This window comes from Carassius auratus, chromosome 47, assembly GCF_003368295.1.
Source record: "Carassius auratus strain Wakin chromosome 47, ASM336829v1, whole genome shotgun sequence".
NCBI lineage: Eukaryota > Metazoa > Chordata > Actinopteri > Cypriniformes > Cyprinidae > Carassius > Carassius auratus.
The window spans coordinates 1,660,375-1,688,237 of NC_039289.1; the positions used below are offsets into that span (position 1 = coordinate 1,660,375).

At 37.7% G+C, this 27,863-nt stretch overlaps 1 protein-coding gene and 2 long non-coding RNA genes across 8 annotated transcripts; 1 reads left to right on the forward strand and 2 right to left on the reverse strand.

The window, feature by feature from the left end:
* Positions 1-384: 384 nt before the first annotated feature.
* On the reverse strand, positions 385-9,022 carry LOC113064722 (protein shisa-4-like). 5 transcript variants are annotated; one of them, XR_003278883.1, is made up of 9 exons: positions 8,299-9,022; positions 8,045-8,216; positions 7,233-7,287; positions 7,079-7,102; positions 6,473-6,659; positions 4,664-4,820; positions 4,158-4,288; positions 3,287-3,533; positions 387-2,507 (listed from the first exon to the last, which is right to left on the reverse strand). XR_003278883.1 is itself a non-coding variant. In XM_026235612.1 (5 exons), the coding sequence occupies exons 1-4, from the start codon at positions 6,531-6,533 to the stop codon at positions 3,325-3,327; spliced, it is 558 nt and encodes a 185-aa protein (XP_026091397.1). In that variant the 5' UTR covers positions 6,534-7,019; the 3' UTR covers positions 387-2,507; positions 3,287-3,324. The 5 variants fall into 5 exon arrangements, 1 of the variants encoding a protein (XP_026091397.1); XR_003278884.1 differs by having other exon boundaries at positions 385-2,504; positions 8,045-9,021; XR_003278882.1 differs by having other exon boundaries at positions 388-2,507; positions 7,233-7,284; positions 8,045-9,019.
* Positions 9,023-20,786: 11,764 nt separating this feature from the next.
* On the reverse strand, positions 20,787-22,879 carry LOC113064724 (uncharacterized). 2 transcript variants are annotated; one of them, XR_003278886.1, is made up of 4 exons: positions 22,577-22,879; positions 21,842-21,915; positions 21,468-21,618; positions 20,787-21,065 (listed from the first exon to the last, which is right to left on the reverse strand). It is a non-coding gene; the product is annotated as an uncharacterized LOC113064724 (long non-coding RNA). The 2 variants fall into 2 exon arrangements; XR_003278887.1 differs by lacking the exon at positions 21,468-21,618 and adding an exon at positions 21,687-21,720 and having other exon boundaries at positions 22,577-22,877.
* Positions 22,880-24,232: 1,353 nt separating this feature from the next.
* Positions 24,233-24,669, forward strand: LOC113064727 (uncharacterized). Its single transcript, XR_003278889.1, has 3 exons — positions 24,233-24,270; positions 24,365-24,463; positions 24,581-24,669. It is a non-coding gene; the product is annotated as an uncharacterized LOC113064727 (long non-coding RNA).
* The last annotated feature ends 3,194 nt before the right edge of the window (positions 24,670-27,863 follow it).

Consider the following 27,863-nt stretch of genomic DNA (forward strand, 5'->3'; position numbering starts at 1 on the left):
TTGCTCTGATGCAGAGTCAGCGCAGTCCTGGGCGACTCGAGGCAGAGGCTGATCTGGAGTGTTTGGGAAGGAAGTGTCACATGGCCTGGGATGACTTCTGTGCTGCAGTGAAACGCTCAGTGAACCCATCTACAGTAGGCCCGAAGAGACTGGTTGGAGAGACTGGGGCATATGGTGACCCATACTCAGAATTTGTGCTCTGCATTTAACCCATCCAAAGTGCACACACACACACACTGTGAACACGCACCACAGCAGTGGGCAGCCATTTATGCTGCGGCGCCCGGGGAGCAGTTGGGGGTTCAGTGCCTTGCTCAAGGGCACATAAGTCGTGGTATTGCCGGCCCATGATTCGAACCCACAACCCTAGGTCAAACTCTCTAACCACTAGGCAACGACTTCCCCAGAAGTTGAGAAAGGCCACTTCATCTTTCTCCTTGATCTCCATCAAGTTGAGCCAGAGCTGGCACTCTAGCACAATCAAGTTGGCCATGGATCATTCGATGGTCAGGTCTGTGGCTTTTGTGGCGTGCATGGCCAAATCCGTGGTGATACGGAGGTTGCGAAAGGCAGGTGTGTCAGAACCAGACTTGTCTCATATTGAGAGGATGTGGAAAAGCTTGGCGTCCATCCCAGCTCAGCTCTCTCATTGGAGAGGGTGATGCACGCGGGTACTGAGCAGGCGTGGGCTCACCCAAGTCCGGGCACTGAGCCCCTCTACCCCACTGTCTCTTCCTAGCTGGCTCACTGAAGCAGGAAAAACGGGAGGGCGTGAGGGGTGGGACCGCTTTCATTGAAGAAAGCAATCCATGAGCGCAGAGAGGCAAGACTCATGCCCATTTTGGCAGGTTTTGGTGCACTGCATCGCCACAGGCTCACGCAGCTTTGCCGCACCGTCATTGGTTCAAAAAGTTTTCAAGTTTGAACCAATGGCAGTGCAGTTTCACTGCAGTATTAAAAAAGTCTTCAGCATTGAGGGAAATTAAGCTTTTCCTCATATGCAGTATGAGTGAAGTATCCAAAGGCAACTTAAGAGTTATACCCACCAATTAACCCTTCCATTAAAAGCTGCATACCTTTATCTTTAGCTAATTTCTTCTCTTCTTCTTTTCCTTTTTTTTCTAAATTGGGCACCTCATCGCTTTGACCTTTTCCTTTCCATCTCTGTGTTTATTTGGCACTGGACAATTAACAGATTTCCTGTGAAACACGGTCACGATCAGAAGTCAAGTCTAAACCAATTTGCCTGAAGCCGAGTTCAGACTGCACAATTTTCAAAGTAGTCGGGTCACTGTTCTTTTCACACTGCATAACTATCTTGGCAAGCATTGGTCCAAATATTTAACATGCCAAAAATCTCACGGCTGTCTGGGAATTGTCGGCAATTCACTGCGTGATTGTCACTTGCGTGAACGAGCACCGATTTGCCTGTGATTTTGGCCATTTGTCGGCAATTTCTCAAAACCTGTCGGTGTGCCAAAATCAGGGCTAAAATTGCGGTCTGAACTCAGCTTAAGTGACCACATAATGATTTTGTATAACTTATTTTTAATAGCCATTTCATGCAATTCAGAAAAACAGAAATGTGCAGGAACTGTAGGCCTGTATTAATAATATTATGAATGAAATGTACATTATTTGGAATGGTGGAGGTGTGACTGACTTTAGGCCACTAATTCCATTTGACTATTGCTCTATACAGTGGACCACAGGTTCTATGTATACGTTCTTTGTGGAACCATTAATGCCAGTAAAGAACCTTTATCTTTAAGAGTATGTCCAAAATATACAATAAAACAATATACAATAAAAACAAATATACAATAAAAACAGTCTTAAGATGGTGCAAGAATGTTTTCTCACACGGAGAGCTGTTCAGTTTAAGATTTCTGCCATTTATTCACCGGAAGTATGAAGTTGGCCCGTGACTGGTTGATTTATTTGATAGAATAATGTTCAAAATCTACGATAAAATTGTACAAAGGATTGTTTTCACATTTAGATAAGATGCATTAACTTTTGACCATTAAACAATTCGTTTTATGATGCCATTTATTGACCATTAAACAAAAGGCAATACAACAAAAGGTGTCAAACCACACTGAGAGCAAATCTGGTTAAAATTAAAGAGAAACTAACAAACAGTGGGTAATGACTGGAGTAAAAAAAAATTGAAAGCAAGTTTAAGCTAAATTGAAGCAACAATACTTTTATTCTCAACACAATTGTTCTTTGTAGAAGAAGCACGGGAATGTGAAACCCTCCACAATCCAGAGTTGATAAGTGGCCATTTGTGTGTGTGTGTGTGTGTGGGTGTGTGTGTGTGTGTGTGGTGCGGTGGGGTGGTGTTTAACTGGTCTCTGGTGAATCCACGTAATCAGGGTTGTGTGGTGGTTGAAGTGAGGTGTGGTCTGTGGGAAGCGCTGGTTGAAGCTGTGCTTGTAGAGCGTACATGATCTGATCTTCATCACATGCAGCCTGACTGAAGAGAGCATAAAACTGACCTGCTGGAAAACGATAATCAGTTGTTCAGTAATTAAAAATAGGATTGATTCCCCCCCACCCCCCTTTATTTCTCATGTAATGTAAAGTTTCTTTTTTTGTTGTTGTGTGCGTCAGTCATGCCATCTCACCCACTGTCACCACAATCATATTCTCAAAAACTAACACATGGCTCCGTAATGATTTATTCTTGGCATGTGAACAAATAGTTCTGCGACAATAAAAAATAAGTTTAGGCAGTTTTGAGCTTCCACATATTTTGGCTCTTGACTTCCACTCACATTTTAAGTGGCTCCTATTTGTGATCCTGGAGCACAAAACCTTAAGTCTTAAGTCAATGGGGTATATTTTTAGCATTAGCCAAAAAAAAAATATTGTTCAAAATGATCAATTATTCTTTTATGCTACCGTAAATATATCAAAACTTAATTTTTGATTAGTAGTATGCATTGCTAAGAATTCATTTGGACAACTTCAAAAGCGATTTTCTCAGTATTTAGATTTTTTTTTGCACCCTCATATTCCAGATTTTCAAATAGTTGTATCTCAGCCTAACATTGTCCTATCAATAAACCATTAATACATTAATAGAAAGATTATTTATTTATTCTCTATTTTGAAACACTGACACTTAAGATTGCTTTTGTGGTCCAGGGTAACATTTGCTGTTTTGCTTCTCAAAGACGGCGCAGACTTAAAACAATAAAAGTTCAACAACATTTGGTCTTGTAGAATGTGCTAGGCTTTATTCTTTGTAAAACAGGTAGATGTTTGCAGATCTTACCAGACTCCAGATACTGCATGGTCTCAGTCTATCCAGCACTAGATGTTCTTACTGGCCATGTCATACGAGGGTGGGGGTTCTGGTGCATTTGACTGTCCCTGATATGGTGCTGTCTGCATAGGCTGACCCCCGTAACCTGCTTGAGTCGGCACTGGTTGGTATTGTTGGGGCTGGACTACCTGCATTACTGGCTGCATCTGAATGGATTGTGAATTCATGACTGTAGTTACATTTGTTTGTACCGCAGCTGTGGAAAAGAAAAACAAGACAGAAATCAATTAATAATTAAATTTGATTAGCCTACTGAATCATTTATAAACCCCATTAATGGAACATTTCACCGAAAAATAAACATCTGCTGAACACGTTTCCAAGAAACAAATCTATCAAGATATTTTTTACTTTAAACTATCACTTCTGGACAAAGTGAACCATAACAGCACTTTCTCCTGTGAAAAAGTCCAAAGTTTCACATCAAAATCCACCAACATATTTGTTTAGAACAGTTTTGACTATTTTCAAATGTCAACAATGATTGGTCTGTGCATATTTCTCTCCTGAATCAGATAATGAGATAATGAAAAATAATAAAGATTTTTTTTTTTTACTGGAGATGGCAATATTATGGATAGAGGACTTGCATTTTGGCCAAAAGTGACAATTTTGTGATGTTTTTATCAGCTGTTTGGACAGCAGTTGTTCTGACGGCACCCATTCACTGCAGAGGATCACGTGTGAGCAAGTGATAAAATGATAAATTTCTCCAAATCTTTTCAGATGAAGAAACAAACTCATCTACATCTTGAATGGCCTGAGCACAAGTACATTTTCAGTTTTTGATCAAGTATTTCTTTAACATTAAAACACTTACTTCTGTGTCTTCTGCACGTTTGATAGAAACAGCAGCAGGGGCAGCAGCAGCAGCAGCAGCAGATGAACAAGATGACGAAGGCCGCAAACCCTGCTATTGATAAACCAATGATAAAACCAAGGTTCCTGCCGCTGGACAGATAAAAATATGAAGTAACAAGCATTAGAAAAAGCATCTTCTAGTATATTTAAGCTATAATTGAATCTATAAATCTTATTTATAATAAAATGTTAGTAATTAAAATTATATTTATTATTTTGTAAAACACGAGCTAATTTTCATTTTTGGGTAGACTAACCCTTTAACAATATATACACAACATATTTGAGTGTAAATCTCTAGATTGTACCATGATTCAGTTCACAGAATTAACAGTAGATCACAGCTATGGATGATGAGGGATATTAAAACATTAACTAAATATGAATATGAATTATTGTTAGGGTGTATAAAAAGTAACTTTTGGGTCTATTGTTTTAAGAAAGAAAAGGCTTAAAAATCCTTACATATTGCACATATTTTGATCACGCTTGGATAACCTCAAAATATCAAGGGGGCAGCAGAATCTGTCATTGCAGGTTCCACAGCAGTGCTGCAGAAACCCGCAGTTAAACGAAGGTCTGTACTTGTTCTTGCTGGTGTAATAGCTCTCACAGTCAGCTCCTAAAAGAACATACGATGATAAATTCAAGAGAATTGAGAGAACGGACTTTATAACATGAACATCGTTTAAAAAGTACCGTTAAATCAAGTACTGTACAAATGATTTTTGTACTTGACAGTCATTGGTCAACCAACCAACTTAGTTTGATGTTTGACAATCATTAGACAATCTTTATTATTATTATTTTTTTTTTGCCAATTATACTCTTTGTGGCTGTTATGTTTTGAACCCAAACTAACTCAGTCATAAAAATGTGCCCTTTACTGCACAAGGCTTCATTTCTAGGGGAAAATAGTAGGAAAAAAATGAAGCATTTAAATTAATTGAACAGTTTACGTACTTAACATTGTAATATAAAACCATTATTAAAATGTTCAGAAAAACATCCCTGTTATTGCACAAAGCTCTGTTTTTTTTCTCGGAATTACCATTTTATGTGTTTTATAATAGTTTTAAAACTTTTAATGTATGCAATAATAAACGATAACACCATTTCATCTAAAGGTATCAAACCAGCTGTAAAATATTCAGAATATTATTCCCTATAATCCACAAGGCTATATTTTTCAGAATAAGCCTTTATTGTTTTTATATACAATACTGAATCCATATTCTTTATGTTTTATATACTGTACCCACTTAAATTAATTAAAACTCTGACACCGTTTGAGATAAAGGTATCAAACCAACTATAAAATCTGTAAATATATATATATATATATATAAAATGAGATGCCAAAAACAAATAATTATATTAATATCTAATGTAAATTGTGAATATATAGTTATAAGCCTGAATATTATCATGTCTGAATATATAGAAATCTGAATAGTTATAATTCTGAATATAAAAATGTAAATCTAAATACATAGTCATAAATCTGAATATATAAATGTAAATCTGAATGTATAGATATAAGTATGAATATATAGATATATATATATATATATATATATGTACATCCTGTATATAGTTATCAATGTAAATATTTTACTTTATGAATTATTGTAAGTGCATCTTTTCATAGTACAATATGTGCATTGATACATGTAAAGGATACATAGGTATACTGTTTTAATTAACAAAGCATAGGGATTAATATTTAGAGATTTTTACAGTTGTTTTGATACCTTTATCTAAAAATGGCTAATAAAAATGTGTGAGTTTAATTAAAGTATAGAAAACATTAAAAATATGGATTCTGTACTGTAAATAAAAACAATATAATATGAAAAACCAAGCCTTGTGCATCATGAGATCAAATGGTGTTATTTTAATGAATTTATATTACTGCATACATTAAAAGTTGTAAAATTATTATAAAATACATAAAAAGGTAATTCCAAAAAACGGAGCTTTGTACAATAACAGGCATGTTTTTCTGAACATTTTCATATTGGTTTTATGTTATAATGTTATGTAGTTTCATTAAAATAAATCTGAATTTTTATTTATTTATTTTTGTTTTTTTTTACTTTTTTTTCCTTAGAAATAAAGCCTTGAGCAACTTAAAGGGTTAGTTTGGGCTCTAAACGTAACAGCCACAAAGAATATAATTGGCAAAAAAACAATGTCGAAAAAACTAACTTTACAAAATGGGGACACAAAAGCATGTTTAAATAGTTTATTTATTTTATGTAATAAACTTACCGTCTGTTACCGTGAATAAACCCGCAGACAGGAACATGAGAACCGCTGAGGTGAACGCCATCGTGCTGCTCTTCCTCTTCAACTAACTTCTCTTGATGCTCACAGTGTTACCAGATCAGCTCGTGGGCGTCTAATGAACCAGTTTTAGATTTTCCCCCTCTTTTCCGTCATCAACGTCAGGCAAACACTGGGGAAAAACGAAAGCGAAAGAGGAAGAGAAGAAGAAGAAAAACAGCTGTTGAAATTTGTTAAATATGTACATTTAAACATTACCCAATACAATCAGGGTTTGTTTGTGATTGGCTCTAAATATAAAACACAAAAAAATTAAAAAACATGTTTTATATTATATTAGTTTTTATGAAATGGAATTAGCTAATCTGAATTTGGAGCGATGTAAGTTAATACATTCTTAAAAATAAAGGTTACAAAAGTGTTTTTTTCTTAGCAATGCCACAGAAGTGAATATTTAGAGAACACCTTCCTCTGCAATAAATAAGCTTATGTGTGATATAAAGGTTCTATGTGTGCGTATGCAGCCATATCACCCTGCAGTCCAAGACCGGTTGCCCACTGAAGCTAAGCAGGATTGAGCTTGGTCTGTACCTGGATGGGAGACCTCCTGGAAAACTAGAATAAAGATTAGCCACAGTTCAGAGTCAAGTATCATGTTTGCAATACGAAAGAACCATAATCAGTCCTTTATAGGAAGTCTCATAGTCTGTTAAATTTAAACATGATGTGGAAAAATAGAGCGTACATGATCTGATCTTCATCATATGCAGCCTGACTGAAGGAAGCAGGAATCTGACCTGCTGGAAAACGATAATCATTTGTTCAGTAAATAAAAATAGGATTGATTTTATTCACACTTTATTTCTCATGTAAAGTTTTTTGTTGTTGTGTGCGTCAGTCACACCATCTCACCCACTGTCACCACAATCCTGTTCTCAAAAACTCATGGCTACTTAATAATTTATTCTTGGCATGTGAACAAATAGTTCTGCGACAATAAAAAAGAAGTTTAGGCAGTTTTGAGCTTCCACAGACTTTAGCTCTTTACTTCCGCTCACTTTAAAGTGGCACCTTGTTGCTGTCTTTCTTGTCGAAGACGGAGCGCACATACATAAAGATGGGTCGGCTAGACTTAGCAATAGTTCAAACAAAATGGAAATTCTGTCATCATTTACTAACTCATGTGTTTCAAACCTGTAAGTTGAACGCAGAAGAGAATATTCTGAAGAATGCTGGTAACAGTTCACAGTAGCCACTGACTTCCACTGTATGAAAAATAAATAAAATGGAAGTCGGTTAATGGCTATCATCAACCGTCTGGTTACCAACATTCTTCAACATATCTTCTTTTGAGCTTGAGGGTGAATAAATGATGACAGAAATTTCATTTTTGGGTGAATTGTCTCTTTATGTATATGAAGTACAAGTATAGCGATTTTGTTGCAACGTGAACTTCTTGTCACAGACTTAAAACAATAAAAGTTCAACAACATTTGGTCTTGTAGAATGTGCTAGGCTTTATTCATTTTGAAACCGGTAGATGTTTGCAGATCTTACCAGACTCCAGATATGTGGATGCTGGGGGCATATTGTTGTCCCAGAGTAGGTCCAATCGGAAAGGTTTGCAATCCATAAACTGGGTGAAGGTTATTAGTCGGGTAAGGTGACTACTGACTCTCCTGTGAATGGTGTTGTGCAATCATGACTGTAATTCTTCGCACCATATGTACTACGAAAGATGAATCAAAAGACAGCATTTAGTATGAACAAACCCCACATGTAGCTCTTTGTTCACAAATACTGACACTTACGATGGAGTTTTCCCGAAAACCACTATGGTCACCATGATGATGGTTTACATTTGATGAGGAGAATGAATTGAAGTTTGGCTTCTGCCTACATAGGGAAATTTCTCTGGCCCAGTTCCAGCCCACACAACCAGCTTTTGCTTGGTCCACATACCGCAATGATTGATGGTCCTAGTGTGGATCAGGTCTAGATTCCAGACAAGGACCACACATGGTCAGTTCACACTTCCACAAACTTATTCTTTTGATGATTGATTCTGGACGTATTCTGTTCTAATGTTATAAGCGCGGGTAAACTGAAGGCTTGTATGAAGGGCAGTCATCGCCAATGACATTACATCGACCGCAAAAGAAGCGGTGAACCGTATTTAATTTTTTCAACCGGTTTATTTGATTGAATTGTCGGAAACAACTGGTTCACTTGAGCACCTGCTCCTTTGCCCCTTAAGTGCCCTTTTGTCAAAGCTAAATTTTCTCGAATTTTTTTTTTTTTTTTGTAATAACGTTCCCTTTTGTGAATGCCTGCCCACGCCCAATCATAATATTAGTAAAATGTATTAATAATAATTTAGTCGTAAATAAAATGACCAACATGATGACCTTTCACCTGACGACAACGACGACGACCTCATCCGACCGGGACGATTCCTCACACCGCACATGCATTTTTTAATTGCCAGAGGATATTTTCAACACCGTGGCTGCTGGTAAGTGGTGTTTCATTCTCAGCGAAGTGATTTTGATGTTTATTTACTTATTATTATTTTACAAGAACGATGTGATGTGAGAACATGCAGATATGTTGTTTATATTGCTGTGTGTAGCCTGTAGTGTAGAAGTAGCGTGCTGTTTGAGGGAGAAAAGTTTCACAGGCATCGAGGGGTCTGGTCTTTTTTTTATGTTATTTGACTAAACTTTTATTATATTACTGTACTTATTTATTTTGCCTTAAAAATAATTATCACAACACTGGTTAGGCTTATTCAGATTTTCTCATTCTCTGAATTATCATTATAAAAATAAAAACAATTCAGAAATGAATTAAAATATAATTATATTTTAAATGTGACGCAAAAAAAATTTTCTACCATAGCAACAGTATTTACAGCAAGACCACTGTAGCCTGTAAACTCAATAATATCTCTCTGGAAATAAATGTAAAATTATCAATGTCAATAAAAAATGCATAATATACCTGACATCAAAGTGCAGTGTGAAGGAGATGAATAACAAATGTAGACTGTCATTTGTTTACATTGCAAAGGTGTTCAATTTTAGACAACAACAACTACAACAGTAATAATATTAATCCCTATATTCCAGTGTATCAGTTTTTTAATGTTTTGTATCAATATTTAGGTGGACTTACTGATTAGGTGCGAGAGTAGTAGTGATGGTTAAAATAATAGATTAATGCTGAAATAGTAAATTGACCCTTGTTCCTAGATGGACAGAGAGTGGAAAGTAATAGATCAAATGAGGAAATGGAGATAGAGGAAGAAAAAGAGGGAAATGTAGAGGCACAAGTGACAGAAAGAGAGCAGGGAACAGCAAGCCAGGAGACAGAGGCTGGTGAGAAAGAGGAAAATGTAGAGGCACAGGTGTTTTCTATAGTTTTTACTATAACCGCTATTCTAAATTATTCTGTAGAACAGAGAAGAAAAAGCCATCAGGTTGGGACAATTTCAGTTTCTAATCCCAGAGCTATTATTATATTAAACTTAAAATTGTCTTCTCTATTGTTTCTTTTTCAAAACTGCATCAAAGCATTTGCTGCCGTTTCAATACATAATCATCCATATCGACACGTGAATCGACAATGAATGCATCACAGTATATTGCTGTATTGATATTTTGAACAGCACCATTTAAAGCCTTGTTCCATGTGCCCCTTTTATACTTTGAGCACCTGCCCCTCCAAAGGTCTCTGCACGGCCCAGTTCAGAGGGAGTGTCAGCCACGTTAAAAAAGTTAACCACTTAAGTCATTTGTGGATTAATGCGTATTGGAGACGCAAACCATTTAAAGGGACTACTTTGATGATGTTTTTCTTACCTTTCTGGATATGGACAGTAGACCGTACACACAGTTTCAATGGAGGGAGACTTAGAACTGGGACTAAATCTAAAATATCTTAAACTGTGTTCCGAAGATAAAAGGAGGTCTCAAGGGTTTGGAACGACATGAGAGTAAGTTATTAATTAAATAATTTACATTTTTGGGTGAACCAACCCTTTAAAGTTTGAGCATATTGTTTGCAAACTGCAATTGATTAATTAAAAACAAAGTAGTTGATATGCTGTGTTGTTTTTGTTTAGTAGCAGTAATATTAAGCCGTGTCAACTGTATTTTTATATAGTTATTAGCTGTGTCAACTGTATTTTTTGTAGGTGTTCATGAGACCCCCCTTTAAATGACCAGGACCACCCATTGCCCCCCCAATCAAAATTGTCTGTAGCCGGCACTGCTGCGAACTAATGTTGCCGTTGCTTGTTGACATTATGCAGACATCCCAACCTGCAAAAAGTCATTTCAGGGAGGTATCCCGAAGACCCTGTAGTCACCTTCTCAATGAGACTTTGCCTATCTGAATGGGAGAACTGAGATATATTGGAGCAGCCTTCCCTGCGCTTAGCCTCCCTAACATGTTGTGGTCCCTAAAAGATATAGCATAAATTATTATTTCTATAAGCTATAGGCCTATGTAATTATTCGTTGTCATTATGTTTTACACCTATAAGACAGGGGTACACTTTCGTGTACTTTTTTTTTTTTTTTGTGACACTCTCCTTCTGCCATGGTGCTCCTGTTTCTAGATAGACATGACTGATTAATTTTGTTCGGGAGAAGAGATAAAAGCCCGCCCACACTGACAATTGATTGGTTGATTTGCAGAAAAAGGCCAATCGGGATGCTCTCTGTCTTAAATGGGCTTCATACAAGCACATTAGCACACACACGCAAGGTCTCTCGCTCCCTCTCCCTCTCTGCCGTGCGCGCGCTACACGGTTTGAAACAGTATCTGTTTCGCATGCGCGCTTTTGCTCGCTCGGTCTAGATTCCGGGATATTTTAACTAATTTGCGGGTCTCAGGGAGCCGCTTTCAATATGCGGGAGACTCCCGGAACTTCCGGGAGACTTGGGATGTCTGCATTATGGACGTTAAAAGTAAGTAAAACCGATTACAACTGAGGTTTCAGAGCATTCCAAAAACTCTGTAACGGCTAATTAAACGCATCTAGTTGCGAACCGGAAGTTCGAAGCATCCTACATACGCGTACTCGCAAAGCATAATGGGGTAAGGCCGGTGACACACTGGCTGCGTGGCGTGAGCGCCGCGTGTCTGAAGCGTCCCAGAAGCGTCCCAGAAGCGTGGCGGATTCTGTGTCTTTACACACCAGAAGCGTGCCTGACGCGGCGCTGGCGCGCTGCTGCTGTAGAGGGAGACCGTTGACAGACCAGGCTCATGTCTTCATGACAACAATATATACTTTTTTCTACACACCTACACCTACGCCTACTGATAAAGGACACCGTTTTGACGGCGAAATAGATTATGTTTGACAGGTGCAATATTTGAAAATCGATAATTATTATTATTATTTTTTTTATTACATTTATATCTGAATTTATGTCAACCTATAGACTTTCAAATATCAAAATATCAGGAATTCATATGTATTTGTGTACAAAATGACATTTAAACACATTTTCCTATTATATTTAGACTTGAAAAGCTTCCAACACGCGCGCGTGTCGCGATAAAAATAGGCGTCGGTTCTATTTCTAGCAAGCAAGCGTTTGCCGCGCGGCTCGAACCGCGCCTGAGACGCGCGACTCACGCAGGCAGTCTGTAAGCTCTAACCTGTTAACATGGGAGCCGAATTAAAAACCGACACGCCACGCGGCTGAGACGCTTGCGCCACGCATCCAGTGTGTCACCGGCCTAAGGTGACATAATAGGAAAATGTTTAAATGTCATTTTGTACACAAATACATATGAATTCCTGATATTTTGATATTTGAAAGTCTATAGGTTGACATAAATTCAGATATAAATGTAATTAAAGAAAATAATAATAATTATCGATTTTCAAATATTGCACCTGTCAAACATAATCTATTTCGCCGTCAATACTTTTGACGGTGTCCTTTATCAGTAGGCGTAGGTGTAGGTGTGTAAAAAAAGTATATATTGTTGTCATGAAGACATGAGCCTGGTCTGTCAACGGTCTCCCTCTACAGCAGCAGCGCGCCAGCGCCGCGTCAGGCACGCTTCTGGTGTGTAAAGACACAGAATCCGCCACGCTTCTGGGACGCTTCAGACACGCGGCGCTCACGCCACGCAGCCAGTGTGTCACCGGCCTAAAGCATCACACTGCGTGAAGCATAAATAAAGCATTTCGGTGCGTCTCTAATTATTGGCTGCATCAGAAATTTATATTATATAATATATGCTTTTTTTGAACATTTTTGAAATTTAAAAATATTAAAAAAAGTTGTTTTTTTAAGGCACTCATTCACTCGATATATATAAATACCTTATATAACATTTGCTAAACTTCTGAATGTTTGAGGTTTTACTTACTAGTGAGTTGGTTCATAGCGCCTCTATTTCCGGATACATCGTGGTAAGAAATCATGCCTCCCAAACAATCTAAGACTGCACCTTCTGAGGATGATTCAGTCGTTACAATGAGTGTACTTTCTCAATTAATGGATCAACAGAGAGAATTTTACAGAGAGATGCTTCATCAACAACAAGACAACTTCAAGAGCTTTGTTCAGTTGGTAGTAGATGGAACAAACAAAAGATTGGATGGAGTGATCAGAGATGTTCAAGATATAAAAACTAGTTTGGAATTCACACAACATAAAGTGGATGGATTGATGACTGGTTATAAGGATGTTGAAATAAAAATAAAGCAGTTTGAAAAGGATATTGTCAAGTCAAAGGAGGAACTAGACGGATTCTTTGTCAAACTGGATTATGTGGAAAATCAGATGAAGAGGACAAACATCATTGTGGATGGGATCTCTGATGAAAAAGATGAAAGCTGGATGAAATCAGAGGTGAAAGTTCGTGATATCCTTTCAAGTAAATTGGGGCTAGATGACTCCGAAATGGAAATCGAGCGAGCTCACAGGATCGGACAGTATCAAGAAGGGGGTAAGCCCAGAAAAGTTGTTGTTAAACTTCTACGTTTGAAAGATAAACAGACTATCATGTCATCAGCCAAGAGGTTAAAAGGCACAAACATTTTTATAAATGAAGTCTTTTCTGAGGCTCTTCAGTTGAGAAGGAGGGAACTCCTTCCAAAATTAAGAGCTGCCCGGGACAGAGGTGAAAGAGCCTTCCTGAAATATGACAAGTTAGTCATCTTGTCCAGAACTGGAAATACTCAAACATAATTGCAATGCATTTTTAGAATGATTGTGTAATTATTATCTTACATTTTTGTTTGCTGTTTTGTTAGGAAGCAAGACAAGTTTATGGCATCTCTTTTAACAAAATTGTCAAAGAAAGGATTAATTATTGCACATTTAAATATATGTAGCCTCAAGAACAAAATTCATGAGGTGATGAGAATATGCACTGAAGATAATATTCAAGTTTTAGCATTGTCAGAAACACATTTAGATATGGCTATGAGTAATTCTGAGCTTATGATTAATGGTTTTAAATTGTATAGGAAAGACCGGGATAAATATGGTGGTGGAGTAGCCTTTTATATTAGAGAACATTTTGGTGTGTTGTTAAGGGAAGACTTAATGAACAGTTATATTGAAGACATATGGGTAGAGATTTCTGTTCCACACTGTAAACCAATTTTAGCTGGTTGTTGTTATCGGCCTCCTAGTGCTAATGTGCAGTATTTGGATAGAATATGTGAAAGTATGAACAGGGTCACAGATGAAAATAAGGCCATATTTTTATTGGGTGATTTTAATATTGATTGGATGGCTAAAAACTGCTCATTAACAAAAAAGTTAAAATCTATGGCTGATACTTGTAATCTCACACAAATGATTATCCAACCAACAAGAATTGTTATGAAGGCAAACAAGGTTAGTACTTCTAGCTGCATTGACCTTATATTTACCAATGTCCAGGAATTGTGTTCAAAGGCAGTATCAGTGGCAGTTGGCTGTAGTGATCACAATTTGATCGCATTAACTAAAAAGACAAAAATTCCCAAATCAGGAGCCAGGATTTTATTATCTAGGTCATATAAAAGATTCAATCAAGATCTGTTTATTAATGAAGTTCAGAGTGTGCAGTGGACTGAAGTGTGTCAAGAAAAAGATGTTAATAAAGCTTTAAATATTTTTATGGATATAATAAATAAGATAATTGATAAATACGCCCCACTTAGAAAAAGATCAGTAAAAACTAAAAATGCTCCTTGGCTCGATGATGAGCTGAAGTGCTTAATGCTGCAAAGAGACAAGGCAAAGGAGGTAGTACAGAAATTAGGAAGTGACTACAATAAAAAATTCTATTGTAAGTTAAGAAATAGGGTTTCTAAATTAAATCATATTAAAAAAAGGGAATATTATAAGCAAAAAATTAGGTCTGCAGCTGGTGATTCCAAGAAAATATGGAAAACACTGAATGAAATAATGTGTAGGAAGATAAATAATTATCAAGGGTGTGTGGAAAATGAAGGTCAGTTTATTACTAAACCATTAGAGATAGCTAATTATTTTAACACCTTTTTTAACGATAAGGTGAACAATTTAAGATCTAGCATGTATGGCAATGATGTTCAATCAGCCTGTAGTCCTATTTCTAAAATAATGAAAAATAAATTATGCAGTTTTAATTTTAGGTCTGTTGATCAAACTACTGTAGAAGAGATGTTGCTTTCAATTCCAGATGATAAACCTTGTGGAGCTGATCAGTTAGATGGAAAATTGCTAAAAATGGTAGCTAGACAGCTTTCTTAACCGATCTGTCATATTTATAATAGGTGTTTGATTGGTGGCAAATATCCAAATCTTTGGAAAGAATCTAAAATTATTCCATTACTTAAAAAGGGAAAAACAGACTTTTTAGGTTCTAATTGCAGACCAATTAGCATACTTCCAATTTTGAGTAAGCTTTTAGAGAAGATTACCTTCAAGCAAATTTTACAATATTTTAGTACAAATGGATTACTTGCCAATGCTCAACATGCCTATCGACCAGGACACTCCACAAGTACTGCTCTTATACATATGACAGATGAATGGTTAGCATGTCTAGATAATAAGAAACTGGTTGGTGCTGTTTTAATTGATTTTACAGCAGCCTTTGATGTCATTGACCATGATATTCTTATGGCTAAACTAAAATGTTATGGTTTTTCATTGACAGCCCTTAATTGGATGGGAAGCTATCTTTCTAATAGAAAACAGAGAGTGTTTTATAATGGATCTTTTTCAGATGCTAAAAATACTTATTGTGGTGTTCCACAAGGAAGTTGCTTAGGTCCTTTATTGTTTTCTATTTTTATAAATGATTTACCATATGTTGTTAATAATGCTAATATAGTTATGTATGCAGATGACTCTACAATGTTTTCTGCAGCACATTCTTCAGCTGAACTAAAGAAAAATTTGAGTGATGAGCTTTTAACAATTTCTAAATGGGTTCAAATTAACAAATTAATTTTAAATATAGAAAAAACTAAATGCATAATTTTTAGCCAAAAATACAATATTTCTAGGGCTGCAGATTTGAATTTATTTATTGATGGGACGCCAGTGGAACAAGTAACAGATGTTACTTTGTTGGGCGTGATACTTGACAATACATTGTCCTGGTCCAAACATATAGATCATATAGTAAGCAGCATGGGTAAAGGTATAGCAGTAGCCAGGAAATGTTCTGCATTTATTTCGTCTTTGGTTTTAAAAGATGTGGTGCAGTCAATAGTTTTATCGCATCTTGAGTACTGCCCTATAATATGGTCAAGTGCATCAGAAAAGCACTTAAAAAAACTTCAGATTGTTCAGAATAGAGCAGCTAGGTTGGTGCTCCATTATCAATTTCAGGCCAGTGTTGCTGATATGCATAGAAAATTATCATGGCTTTTAGTGAAGGACAAATTACATTTACGAGTGTTGGTATATTTTTATAAGGTAATCAAGTATCACACACCATGTTTTTTCTTTGAAAAGCTTGTATATGTTGGTTTTAGACACGATCATAAAACACGTCAAGTGAGTAAGTCTCAACTGTTTTTACCATGTCCACAATCAAATTTGCTGAAAAAGACTGTATTTTATCGTGGCTCTGCTGCTTGGAATGTTGTTCCTATAAATATACGTAAAAGTAATTCAACACATGTGTTTAAAAGAAATTGTGTAAACATGTTGTTAAAGGTATAGACGTACTTCTGCTTGTGCTGCTACTATTAATATGTATGGGTATAGTTTTGTGATGTGACTGGATTAGCAATTGTATTTTTGTTATTATTTTATTTGTTTGAATGATTTTTTTGTATTGTGCAACTCTGTGGACCCCAGGAAGATTAGCAACCACTTTGTGGAAGCTAATGGGGATCCAAATTAACAATAAACAATAGGAGATGTTCTTCAACAGGAGATCGGCTCCTGCTCCGCAACATGGCCATCAGCAGAAGAATATAGGAGCATTGTGTGACATTATAGCCAACAATATGTAGTTTACAATATTAGGTTTATTAGAAATTAAACTCTTCTACATTTCACCTCTGTTGTAAACTACAACAGAGGTGAAATGCAGAAAAGAGAAAGAGGAAACAGTGGAGAGACTCTCGCTACTTGTCAGTTGAGTGAGTTGGGGCCCCTTTTCCATGGTAACTGCTTCCGCTACAGTTTAAATGCGATTTGAATTCTCAACGCGTGCGCCCGTTAAACCACATTAAAGTAAGGCATTTACACAAATAGTACATAAAAGTAAAATAAAACGTCCCGAAACCCCATCCTGTATTGTTCAAGTAGACAATAGACCTAAATCAAACTGTAAATTGAAAGAGAATATGAAAGCAGTAAATGTAAAAAAAAATTTTGAAGTCAGTAAAAAAAAAAATATATATAAATAACAGGATATACCATTCTACAATATAAGATATAATATCATATCATGTAAAAGCCTATCATATGAGGCATGACCAATTTGCACTCAGATGGTTTATCAGAATAAAATGTATTATTCTGTAAATTAAAAAATATTCAGAATTACACAAGTGAGGTGAGTTGGACTAGTTACCAGAAGGTTGCCGGTTCGAGTCTCGGGGCTGGCAGGAGTTGTAGGTGGGAGGGAGTGAATGAACAGCACTCTCTTCCATCCTCAATTGTCAGGGGAAGTTGAGGCCTAGTGGTTAGAGAGTTTGACTCCTAACCCTAAGGTTGTGGGTCTGGGTCTCGGCCCAGGAATACCATGACTGAGGTGCCCCTGAGCAAGGCACCAAACCCCCAACTGCTCCCCGGGCACCGCAGCATAAATGCCTGCCCACTGCTCCGTGTGTGTGTTCACAGTGCTTCTGTGTTCACTGCTGTGTGTGTGCACTTTAGATGGGTTAAATGCAGAGCACGAATTCTGAATATGGATCACCATACTTGGCTGTATGTCACTCACTCACTTTTTTTAAAATTAAAATCCATAATTCTGCCATCAAACCAGCTCTCTGTTCGATAAACTGGATCATTACGAGTTGGCTCTTGAGTCGAAATGAACAAATCATTTAGACCCTTCACAATCCAGTGTTGTTATCTGGCTATTGAGAATCAGAAATTGTGGTCATAGCACAAAGCCCCTCCCTCGATATCACGGTCTCCGCCATGTTGGAATCAGAATCAGAATGAGCTTTATAGACAGATATGTTTACACATACGAGGAATTTGTTTTCGTGACAGAAGCTCCGCAGTACAACAGAATGAAAGCGACAGCGAAGGATACCGGCGGCGAAACAGGATTGTTTAAATGTGTTGTTAAGAGGAGGTTCTCGCAATTCTGCACTGTTTTACCATGCCTGGAAGTTACTGCTGCGTTAAAAACTGCTGCAGTACCTCACACGATACATATGGAAAACATAGGAACAATGAAATACAGTTTTTTTTAGGTTACACCAAGCGCAAAACAGCGGTATTTGGAGAAGCTCTCAAGCAGCACAGAGACCTGGACCATTTACCTCCATGCACACATGGACATTGGGAATTATATTATATATTTTTGGTTTAAGTTACTACACAATGCAGGAGTTTAAAAGCCACAAGTCTTTGGAAAGTTACGAGGCTTTCTGCTATGGCTGGGTCCATCTACAGCAGGTGATGAAAACAGTGTTGTACTGGCCAAAGTAAGTTTATTCACATGCGTTTTAGCGTATTGTAATTACATAGCATTTAGAATTAACTGCGACTGAACACTAGATTGTAACGAGATGTTCAATGTATACGAACGTTTCCAACATGTTTTGATGTAGCTATGCTAAAGCTGTGTATGTTTAGTTATAATTTTTTTTGTTGGGGGCTGCAAAGTGGACAAACCAGTTCTGGGTTAGCTAGGGTAGTTAAATGTGTGATTGCGAGATGTAAATGTCCGGGTTAGATTAAAGCCATTTACAGCGTGAATGCAAAGTGACTTACATCGTAAACAATATAATTCCCAATGTCCACATGTGTGCACTGAGGTAAATTGTCCAGGTCTCTGTGCCGCTGCAGGGAGCTGCCTGAGAGCTTCTCCAAACAACGCTGTTTTGCGCTTGATGTGAGCTTGTTCCTGTAAGGTCCACTTTCTTTCGCCTTATGTTTTTGCATTGCTTTACTTTCTTCCTTTTCTTTCTCGTATTCGTAGATCCGTCTCGATCTGTTCCGCCGACAAAATAAATGCGCAAAAATGAAAGCGCTCTGAAATGTTTAGTCGCGCCTCTGTGAAGTTCTGAAGGCATTGTCCCTGGCAACAGACCCCTCGTATCCTTCCATCAGGGCCGACCGGCTCAGACCCCTCCCAAATCGGCACGTGACTCCTCATTCTCAATTAGTGTGTGTGTGTGAGAGTGTGTGTGTGCTCTTGTTTTTGTGACATATCAGGACACAAGTCTGTATAATGACATGGGTATGACACAGGTATTACAAGGAGAGGGTGACTTATGAGGACATAACCCATGTCCCCATTTTTCAAAATGCTTATAAATCATACAGAATGTATCATACATGTAGAATGTAAAAATGAATTTTTTTTTGAGAAAGTAAAAATGCAAACGTGTGTGTGTGTGTTTGTATGTGTGTATGGAGCGGGGGTTTAACTGGTCTCTGGTGAATCCACGTAATCAGGGTTGTATAGCGGTATGTGTTGGAAAGAACACATAAGACTCAGTTGAATCAAAGTTAGGAGTTTACTGTTGATCAGGTTGAGCGGTAACAGTGAGTGGTCTGAAAATATCAAAGAATAATAAGAAATATTAGGTATACAGCAGATTAAATAGCATTCACACAAGCAATAATACAGGTTACATTAATAAAGTTGTTGCAGTACACAGTTGTCCACAAGGTGGCGTCGCGGGCTTACTCATGGCATATGACAGCTGTCATTGCAACATGTCGAGAAGGGTCTGTCTGCAGACTGCAAGACGGGGGCGTAACTTGAAGTGGGCGTAACTTGAAGTTGTTCAAATCACACAGAACCACGCGAGACCTCAAAACGAGATTTTGTCGGGATGCGTTCGAAACCGCATACCCTTTAATTAGGCACTTAATTTCAATAAGTACTAACTTAAGGAGCGCTAAAAGAGTTTATACTCTACAGCCTAAATGCGTATGTATGAAGTATGAATCCAAATTGTATATCATCATCCGCTATGTTGATCATGTGACCTACAAAGTTATAACAAGCACAAAAACGTAAAAGATATAAGTGACAGGTTTAATTATTGTATTTGTAATTATCTTGATAATGAAGAACGTTGCAGAAACGGCTGCCTTTTTATTTTGTGATTGTTGTTTAGCCAATACTGTTGATTTTTTTATATATATATATTTTTAACTCCACTAATGTGATCAAGTGTTATCCTTAAAACATTTGTTTTTTATTAGAAAACCCAAAATCGTTATCTCTTGAATATTTTTTAAATAATTTTACGTGAAAAACGTTTTTCTTTTATAGCATCTCATACTATGAACACATAATTTTTTTATTTACTGTTTTATGGCATTATGATTGTTTATTGTCAGATACAACCTCTTACCATGATCTTTTATGTAATAATTTGGCAATAATAATAAAAAAGTGGGTCAGGTGCACAAACACCTCACAGCGACTGCAATATCTGCACAAAGGGTACTTCGATCAGCTGCTTGAAGATCTCATCTTTGGAGAAGACTGTTGATTTGACACTCTAAAAATGTAAGTATTACTACTCGAAAATTAACATTACCCCATAATGAATTGCATCTTTTGCCCACCCCAACATTTACCATGCAATAATAACGATAAATGCCAACCAATAATTATATATTTTTTTTTCTTAAAATTACATTTTAGTAAAAGAAGCCAAATGTATTTTCTTTTGTGACACAGTGATCCTCCTGCCATCTGAACACAGGTGATACAGTTCTGCCGCTGCACTTCACAATCTCACTCTTCTCAATGGGGATGTCGTTGAGCAACAGGATGAGGAAGACCTTGATGACGGCTCTCTGAACCACACAACCTTGAAGCTAGAGCAGGGGAAGACGTGCAGGACAATCTGACTGCTGTGTCTGCTCCAAACTTTCGTGTGCCTGCACCCCATGAGCACGACTACCTGAAAAACATTTACACAGAGTTTACAAGTACATGATTTATTACTTTTGTAGTGGGCTAAACCACTGAAGTGGTTCAAATATATAAATAAATTATACATTTATCCAAAGTGACTTACAGTGCATTCAGACTAACAGTTTTTACCTAACATGTGTTCCCTGGTATTCGAACCCAAAACCTTGCACTGCTAACGCAATGCTCTACCACTTGAGCCACAGGAACACCAGTGTGTCCTTGGGCACGGCTCTCTTCTCCAGGTTGATCAGGGGATTGTAGGCCCCTGTTATAAGAGCACTGTCAATCACTTCAGATAAAAGCTCCATCACATTTTTTGATGATGCTTTTGAAGCTTCTGAAAGTCAGCCTTCATTGTTTAAACATTAACCAGCTGAACAAACATTACCCAAATCACATGCTCAGTGTCTTGTGGTCTTTCCCTAGATGCTCTCACTGGCTCTGGGGTCACTGAGGATGAAGACACCAGAGCAGCATCTGGTCCTGATGAGACGGTAAGAGCTGGAGTGATGGAGCCAGTCTACAGACATGTTCATGTCCTACAAAAATACACAATACAAAAAGTCATTACATTATTCTATTGTTTCAGGTTTTCCCTCTTTTTCACCTTTCCTTGCAGGTCCTGCTCCACCACAAAAGATCTGCAGCAAATGCACAGAAATCAAGAATAAGAAAGGAGGTGTAATAGTTGTTTAAAATTACATTAAAATAAAATACAACTTAAGATTTAAAATGTTTCATTTATTTTTGTAGTGTACTTACACAAATCCTTTGATGGTAGCATTCCTTCATCAGTGTCTCTGCAGCAGATAAACACATATGTGTCTCATCTGTCCCTGTAACATCCAGACAAGAGTCAGTCTCCTCTGTTATATATCTGTGATATACTGCATTTACATGTTGAACTAATAACTGATGTAACTCACTTTTTATCCAACACAAATGTTCCTTAAATTATCAATAATGCAAATGGACAAATAAAAAAGATAACTTATGTTTAGTTACTTTATGTAGATTTGTTTGTTTACATGACTCACATTCATCTATAGCAGTGTTGACAAAAGTGAATTCCACACAATATCACACACACATATCACTCAGACACCTGTTTCATGCCTGTTAGATGTGCTCATCTACAATACTTATCAAACATTATCCAGTCAGATGATAAATAGACATTTTAGTACTAGTCTTCAAGAAGTATATATAGTTTATGTAAATCTACTATTGAGTCGTCTACTTAATGGAGCTCCCCTGTTAGTTATGCATTATAAAACATGTTTACAGCTAAATCACAAATATGCTATATTATGTAGGTCACAGACAGACTGAGCCTGTGATACCTGGGGATAGCGTCTTTTTACCTTTTGCTTATATGTTGCTTACTTTACGCCTTAGTTTTTATAAATTATTAACTCCAAAAACAATACCACTGTATGAAAATGACTTATACACTTCAATTTAAATAATTATTTCGGAAAAAAATAAGATTCTCACAGTTGTCTCTCACAGCAAGCTGTCATATTCGTCTTCTTTCCAGTTTAACGGCGGTTGGCATCCAGCTTATTGGTGCATTACCGCCCTCTTCTGTTCCGGAGTGTGGGTCAGATAATACGTTTTCCTACTAAAACGTACACTCTCACATTGTCCCCTAACATTAATATCTACACACACATCATGAATCAAATCCTGCCTAAAACCCCTGTCTCCCTTAAAACGTAATCAATATTCTACTCTGTGCCGCCATATTGCCAATAACTTATCGTTTTGAGGTCTCGCGTGGTTCTGTGTGATTCGGACAACTTCAAGTTACGCCTCCTACTTCAAGTTACGCCCACTTCAAGTTACGCCCCCGTCTTGCAGTCTGCAGACGTACACGCTTGACTTTGACAGCGAATAACTTTACATCTGAGGCGTTTAAAGACTCTGTTTGTCCATTATTTATTTCTAAAGATACACGACAATATATAAAGGGCTCCATTACCTTCTAATGCCCCATAGAAACAGTTTTTGTAAAAATAGGCTAACGATTGCTTCATAACCACTCGGCTCTCTGTCGCATTACTGTACAGACAGGAGGAGAAGCTCGCAGGCAATTAACTTAATATGTCGTACTGGCGTTACATTTTAAAATACTATACAAAATAATTAATCAGAATACTTACTCCTGCTCACTCACGACAAAGAACTCCCCGCTCAAGCTCGCCGTCTCTGCAAGATTAACGATGGCAGTTTGCACGCACAGCTACTAGAAGATTTACATCTGGCAGACAGGTTGCTGACGTCGTCAAGCTTCGTTTGAGTCTACGTGTCAGAAACGGAAGTGCTAAAAAACGCTGGGCTTCATTTGTCTCAATTGAGTTCCAATGGGGTCGCTGTGTCCATTTCTTTTACTGTCTATGCTTTGAACTCCCGAACTGACTCAAATGACTCGCGAACCCGTTCCGAACTCTCAAAATGATTCAAATGATCCGCGAAGCCGCTCCGACCTGACTCAAATGATTCGCGAACCCGCACCGAACTCTCAAAATGATTCAAATGATCCACGAAGCCGCTCTGACTCAAATGATTCACGCTCCGACCTCCCAAACGGACTCAAATGATTCGCGAACCCGCTCCGAACTCCCGAACTGACTCATTCGCGATCCCGCTCCGAACTCTGATTCAAATGATTCGCGATTCCCAAACTGACTCAAATGATTCGCGATATCCCGCTCCGAGCGCCCGAACAGACTCAAATGATTCGCGAACCCGCTCCGAACTCCCAAACTGACTCAAATGATTCGCGATCCCCAAACTGACTCAAATGATTCGCGATCCCGCTCCGAGCTCCCGAACAGACTCAAATGATTCGCGATCCCCAAACTGACTCACATGATTAGCGAACCCGCACCGAACTCCCGAAATGAGTATAATGATTCAAGCTCCGAACGCAGTGTTTGCGAATCATATGGATTGGCATTTTAACATAATCAGGTGAGCAGATCACTCTCTCACTATTTGATTGCTCTAGTCTTTATCCACTCATCATCCACCAATCAGAACACACGAGAACTCTTTGACCACAGCTGCTGTGCTTCAAAAGCTCTTGCAGCAGCTCAACCCTGGTTTTCTCTGAGGTGATCGGATCACATCAGATTGTGGTTAATCTTGCAGATCATGACTTCTACTCTTCCTCTCCCTGCAGTTTGGTAATATAAAGATTCCTTCTTTGAACTCCCACCTCTTCTGTGGGTTTTATTGTTCTGGTTCTGTATTGTTTACTGCTCATTTTCAATCTCCAAGGTGAACGTTACGAGATGGCTACACTGAGGGAAAGAGTGAGAAGTTCAGTCAAGACAGTGCTCACTTTTCATAGTGAATCAGACACCTACGAGACCAAAGGTAGAAATTGAATCATACACACTCATGTGTTTTGTTACTAATAATTTGTTGGTTATTTAAATTCTGTACAAGACAAGACAAGACTGTTATTTAATTTTTTTATTGTTTCTTTATTAGTTCACCAGTAGGGGGCCCCATATACATTCAAGTGCTACAAATTCACCAAACAAACCATAAAAGACAGTCCAAACCAGGCACGTGTTCACTTACAGTAGACATCAAATGGGATTTTTTTTTTTTTTTACACGTGTGCGTGTTTCTGTTTGTGCAAAATTGTCCCTGTCAAAATAGTTTTGTCTTGCTAACATCGATGACTTATGAGAGAACTACCATGTTGCTTAACTATTTATATATATATATATATATATATATATGTGTGTGTGTGTGTGTGTGTGTGTGTGTGTGTGTCATTTTTGAAGATTCCAACCATTTAGGTTTGGAATAAGGGTGAAGTCAGCTAAACTGTGCCAAATTAGATTGAAGTGGCATATCTCTTAACATTTTTATAGTCAATCACAATAACTAATTTTCCATTTTTGCTTCAACACTTGTTGACATGTAACTATAATTTGATTGGTCTGAGTTTCTTAAGGCAACAGGGCAGAGTTACATAAAGCTTGTCAGAGAAATTGTAAAGTAAGTGAGCCTGACATTTCATTAATCACCAATAAGGGTACTAAACCAATCTTACATATGCTTACCAACAAAGCAAAGGTTTATGAACAATGTTTTGACATGCTCTTTCAAATAAAACAGTTTAATATGAATGTAGTATATATAAAATGTCATTTAGGTAGAAATGGCTGGTTATGTTAAAATGTCCCACAAATTTCAGTTAAAATGGCTGCATGTACAGAAATTGAGGGTAAAAATAGGTTTATAGGCCGAGATATGTATGCATATAAAATCTAGTCTTAAAAAAATCCAAACACAGGATTGAATTTGGGATTTTCTTTTGTTGTCAGTTATAATCATCAAAATGAAAAGAAATAAAATTTTGAAATGTATCAGTATGCATATACAGTCTAGTCTTAAAAAAATACAAACACACATAAACTACCAGTCAAAAGTTTTTGAACAGTGAGATTTTAAATTTTTTAAATGTTGAAATATTTTTGTTATTTAAAATAACTGTTTTCTATTTTAGATTCTGACTCCGTTTGAGATAAATGTATCAAACCAACTGTAAATTTTTTTGAATATTATTATAAACATTTTGATAATAAATTACTGACTGTACAATACTGGACAATGATGTAATCTGCAGAATTTACACTTCAGTTGTGATACTACAGTGTGCAGTGTGCATACATTGAGTGCAGGTGTTTTTATATCACTTTATTACTGGAAGACACCGACTTCAGGAAAAATAGATGGCATTTTAATTCAATCTTGTATGTAATGTCTGATAAAGCAGGATTTTTTTTGTGTGTGTGTGTGGAGCTGTTCCCGGCGAAACCTTGATCTGTACCACTCACACAGCGACTCATGCTGGCAGACAATGAGTTTGCATCGGTTTTTATACATTGCCGCCTGAGACTGTACTATGGTATAAATTCAACTGTATAACCGTCTCACTGCAATTCATGTTATTATGATAGAATTAAATAAAAACACATATGCATAATACATAATACATATCTGTACATAGTAAATGCATGCAAGCATGTTCTAGTACTCCCCAAAATAGTATAATATTGTGTAATAATATAATTATAAGCCTGAATATATATTGTCTAATACATAAATGTAAATCTGAATATATAGTTACAAGTCTGAATGTATAAATACATATTTGAATAGGACCTGTTATGCCACGTTTCCATCGAAATTACCCGGAATATTTGTACCAGGAACTTTTTTTCCCCCAGACCTGTTGCTTTCTGCGTTTCCACCACGGTGTAAAGTACCAGGAAGATTAGGCAAATAGACTGGTGACGTAGGTCTGTGCACGTTTCTCAATACAAAGTACGCTGATTTTGGACGTGCATCCTCGGTAGTGCGGACTTTGTGCATTCGTAGGAAAGTTTTTGGTTTAAATTGTGTGTGTCTTACCCTGGTGAATATGTGCTGAAAGTGGCACTTGGTTTCGCGTCTGCCCAGTTTCGATCTGATAAATAGTGAGGCGTGGCCAAAGCCAGTGAAATTACTTAATTAGCTGTTTTGAAAGCACTTGTCAGAAGAAACAATCGAGCAACAGAGAAGGACAGCAGCTTGTGAGTGTTTTGTCTCGTTTTCTCATTAGACTACTGTGTGATTGTCATTTCTAGGAAAGTTTTTGGTTTAAATTGTGTGTGTCTTACCCTGGTAAATATGTGCTGAAAGTGGCGATTGGTTTTGTGTTTGCCTATCGTGGGACTGCCCAGTTTCGATCTGCTAAATAGTGAGGCGTGGCCAGCTGACTTCAATCACAGGTAATCAGGCAAATACAAAAGCGGTAGGTTTCACCGCGGCAGCGGTTGGGGCAGCCCTCGTGTGAAGACAATCGACTCTACCTGCACGACTCCACCGAGCAAGGACAACGACAGGGCAATTGAGTATTGCTTTCCCCCCCTTTCTTTACTTTTTGTATAGCTTGTTCTCAAATATTTCTTACACTTGTAGTCACTGTGTGATTCAGATCTCTACTATCACTACTAACACTCGAAGAGCACGCTACGTACATCGCAGGACGGCCTGTCTGACAAATCTACGGCTTGTCCCTCTGACCTCTACTACTATGCTCTCTATTCCAGTTGGTCTCTGGAACTGACAGTCTGCAGATAACAAAGCAGACTTCATTTCTTCTATTGCTACTCATTCCGGTCTCAACCTCATGGCACTGACAGAGACTTGGATCAAACCTGAAGATACTGCCACCCCTCCAGCCCTCTCCACTAATTTCACTTGTTCCCTAACTCCTTGTATCACTGGGAGGGATGGAGGTACGGGTCTCCTTATATCAAAAGAATGGAAATTTGATCTTCAGGAATCACCTACAGGTAATGGTTCATTTGAATCACATGCCATTACTGTAACCCACCCTGTTAAAATTCACTTTGTGGTCATTTATCGTCCCCCAGGTCAATTGGGAAACTTCTTAGAGGGGTTGGATGTGCTGCTATCAAACTTTCCTGAAGATGGTACTCCTCTGGTACAGCTTGGTGACTTCAACATCCACCTAGATCAGGGGTGCTCAACTCTGCTCCTGGCGATCGACTGTCCTACAAAGTTTAGCTCCAATCCTAATCAAACACACCTGAAGCAACTAATTAAGGTCTTCAGGCTCACTTAAAAATTAAAGGCAGATGTGTTTGATTAGGGTTGGAGCCAAACTTTGCAGGACAGTCGATCGCCAGGAACAGGGTTGGGCACCCCTGACCTAGATAAACCCCAGGCTGCTGACTTCAACACTCTGTTC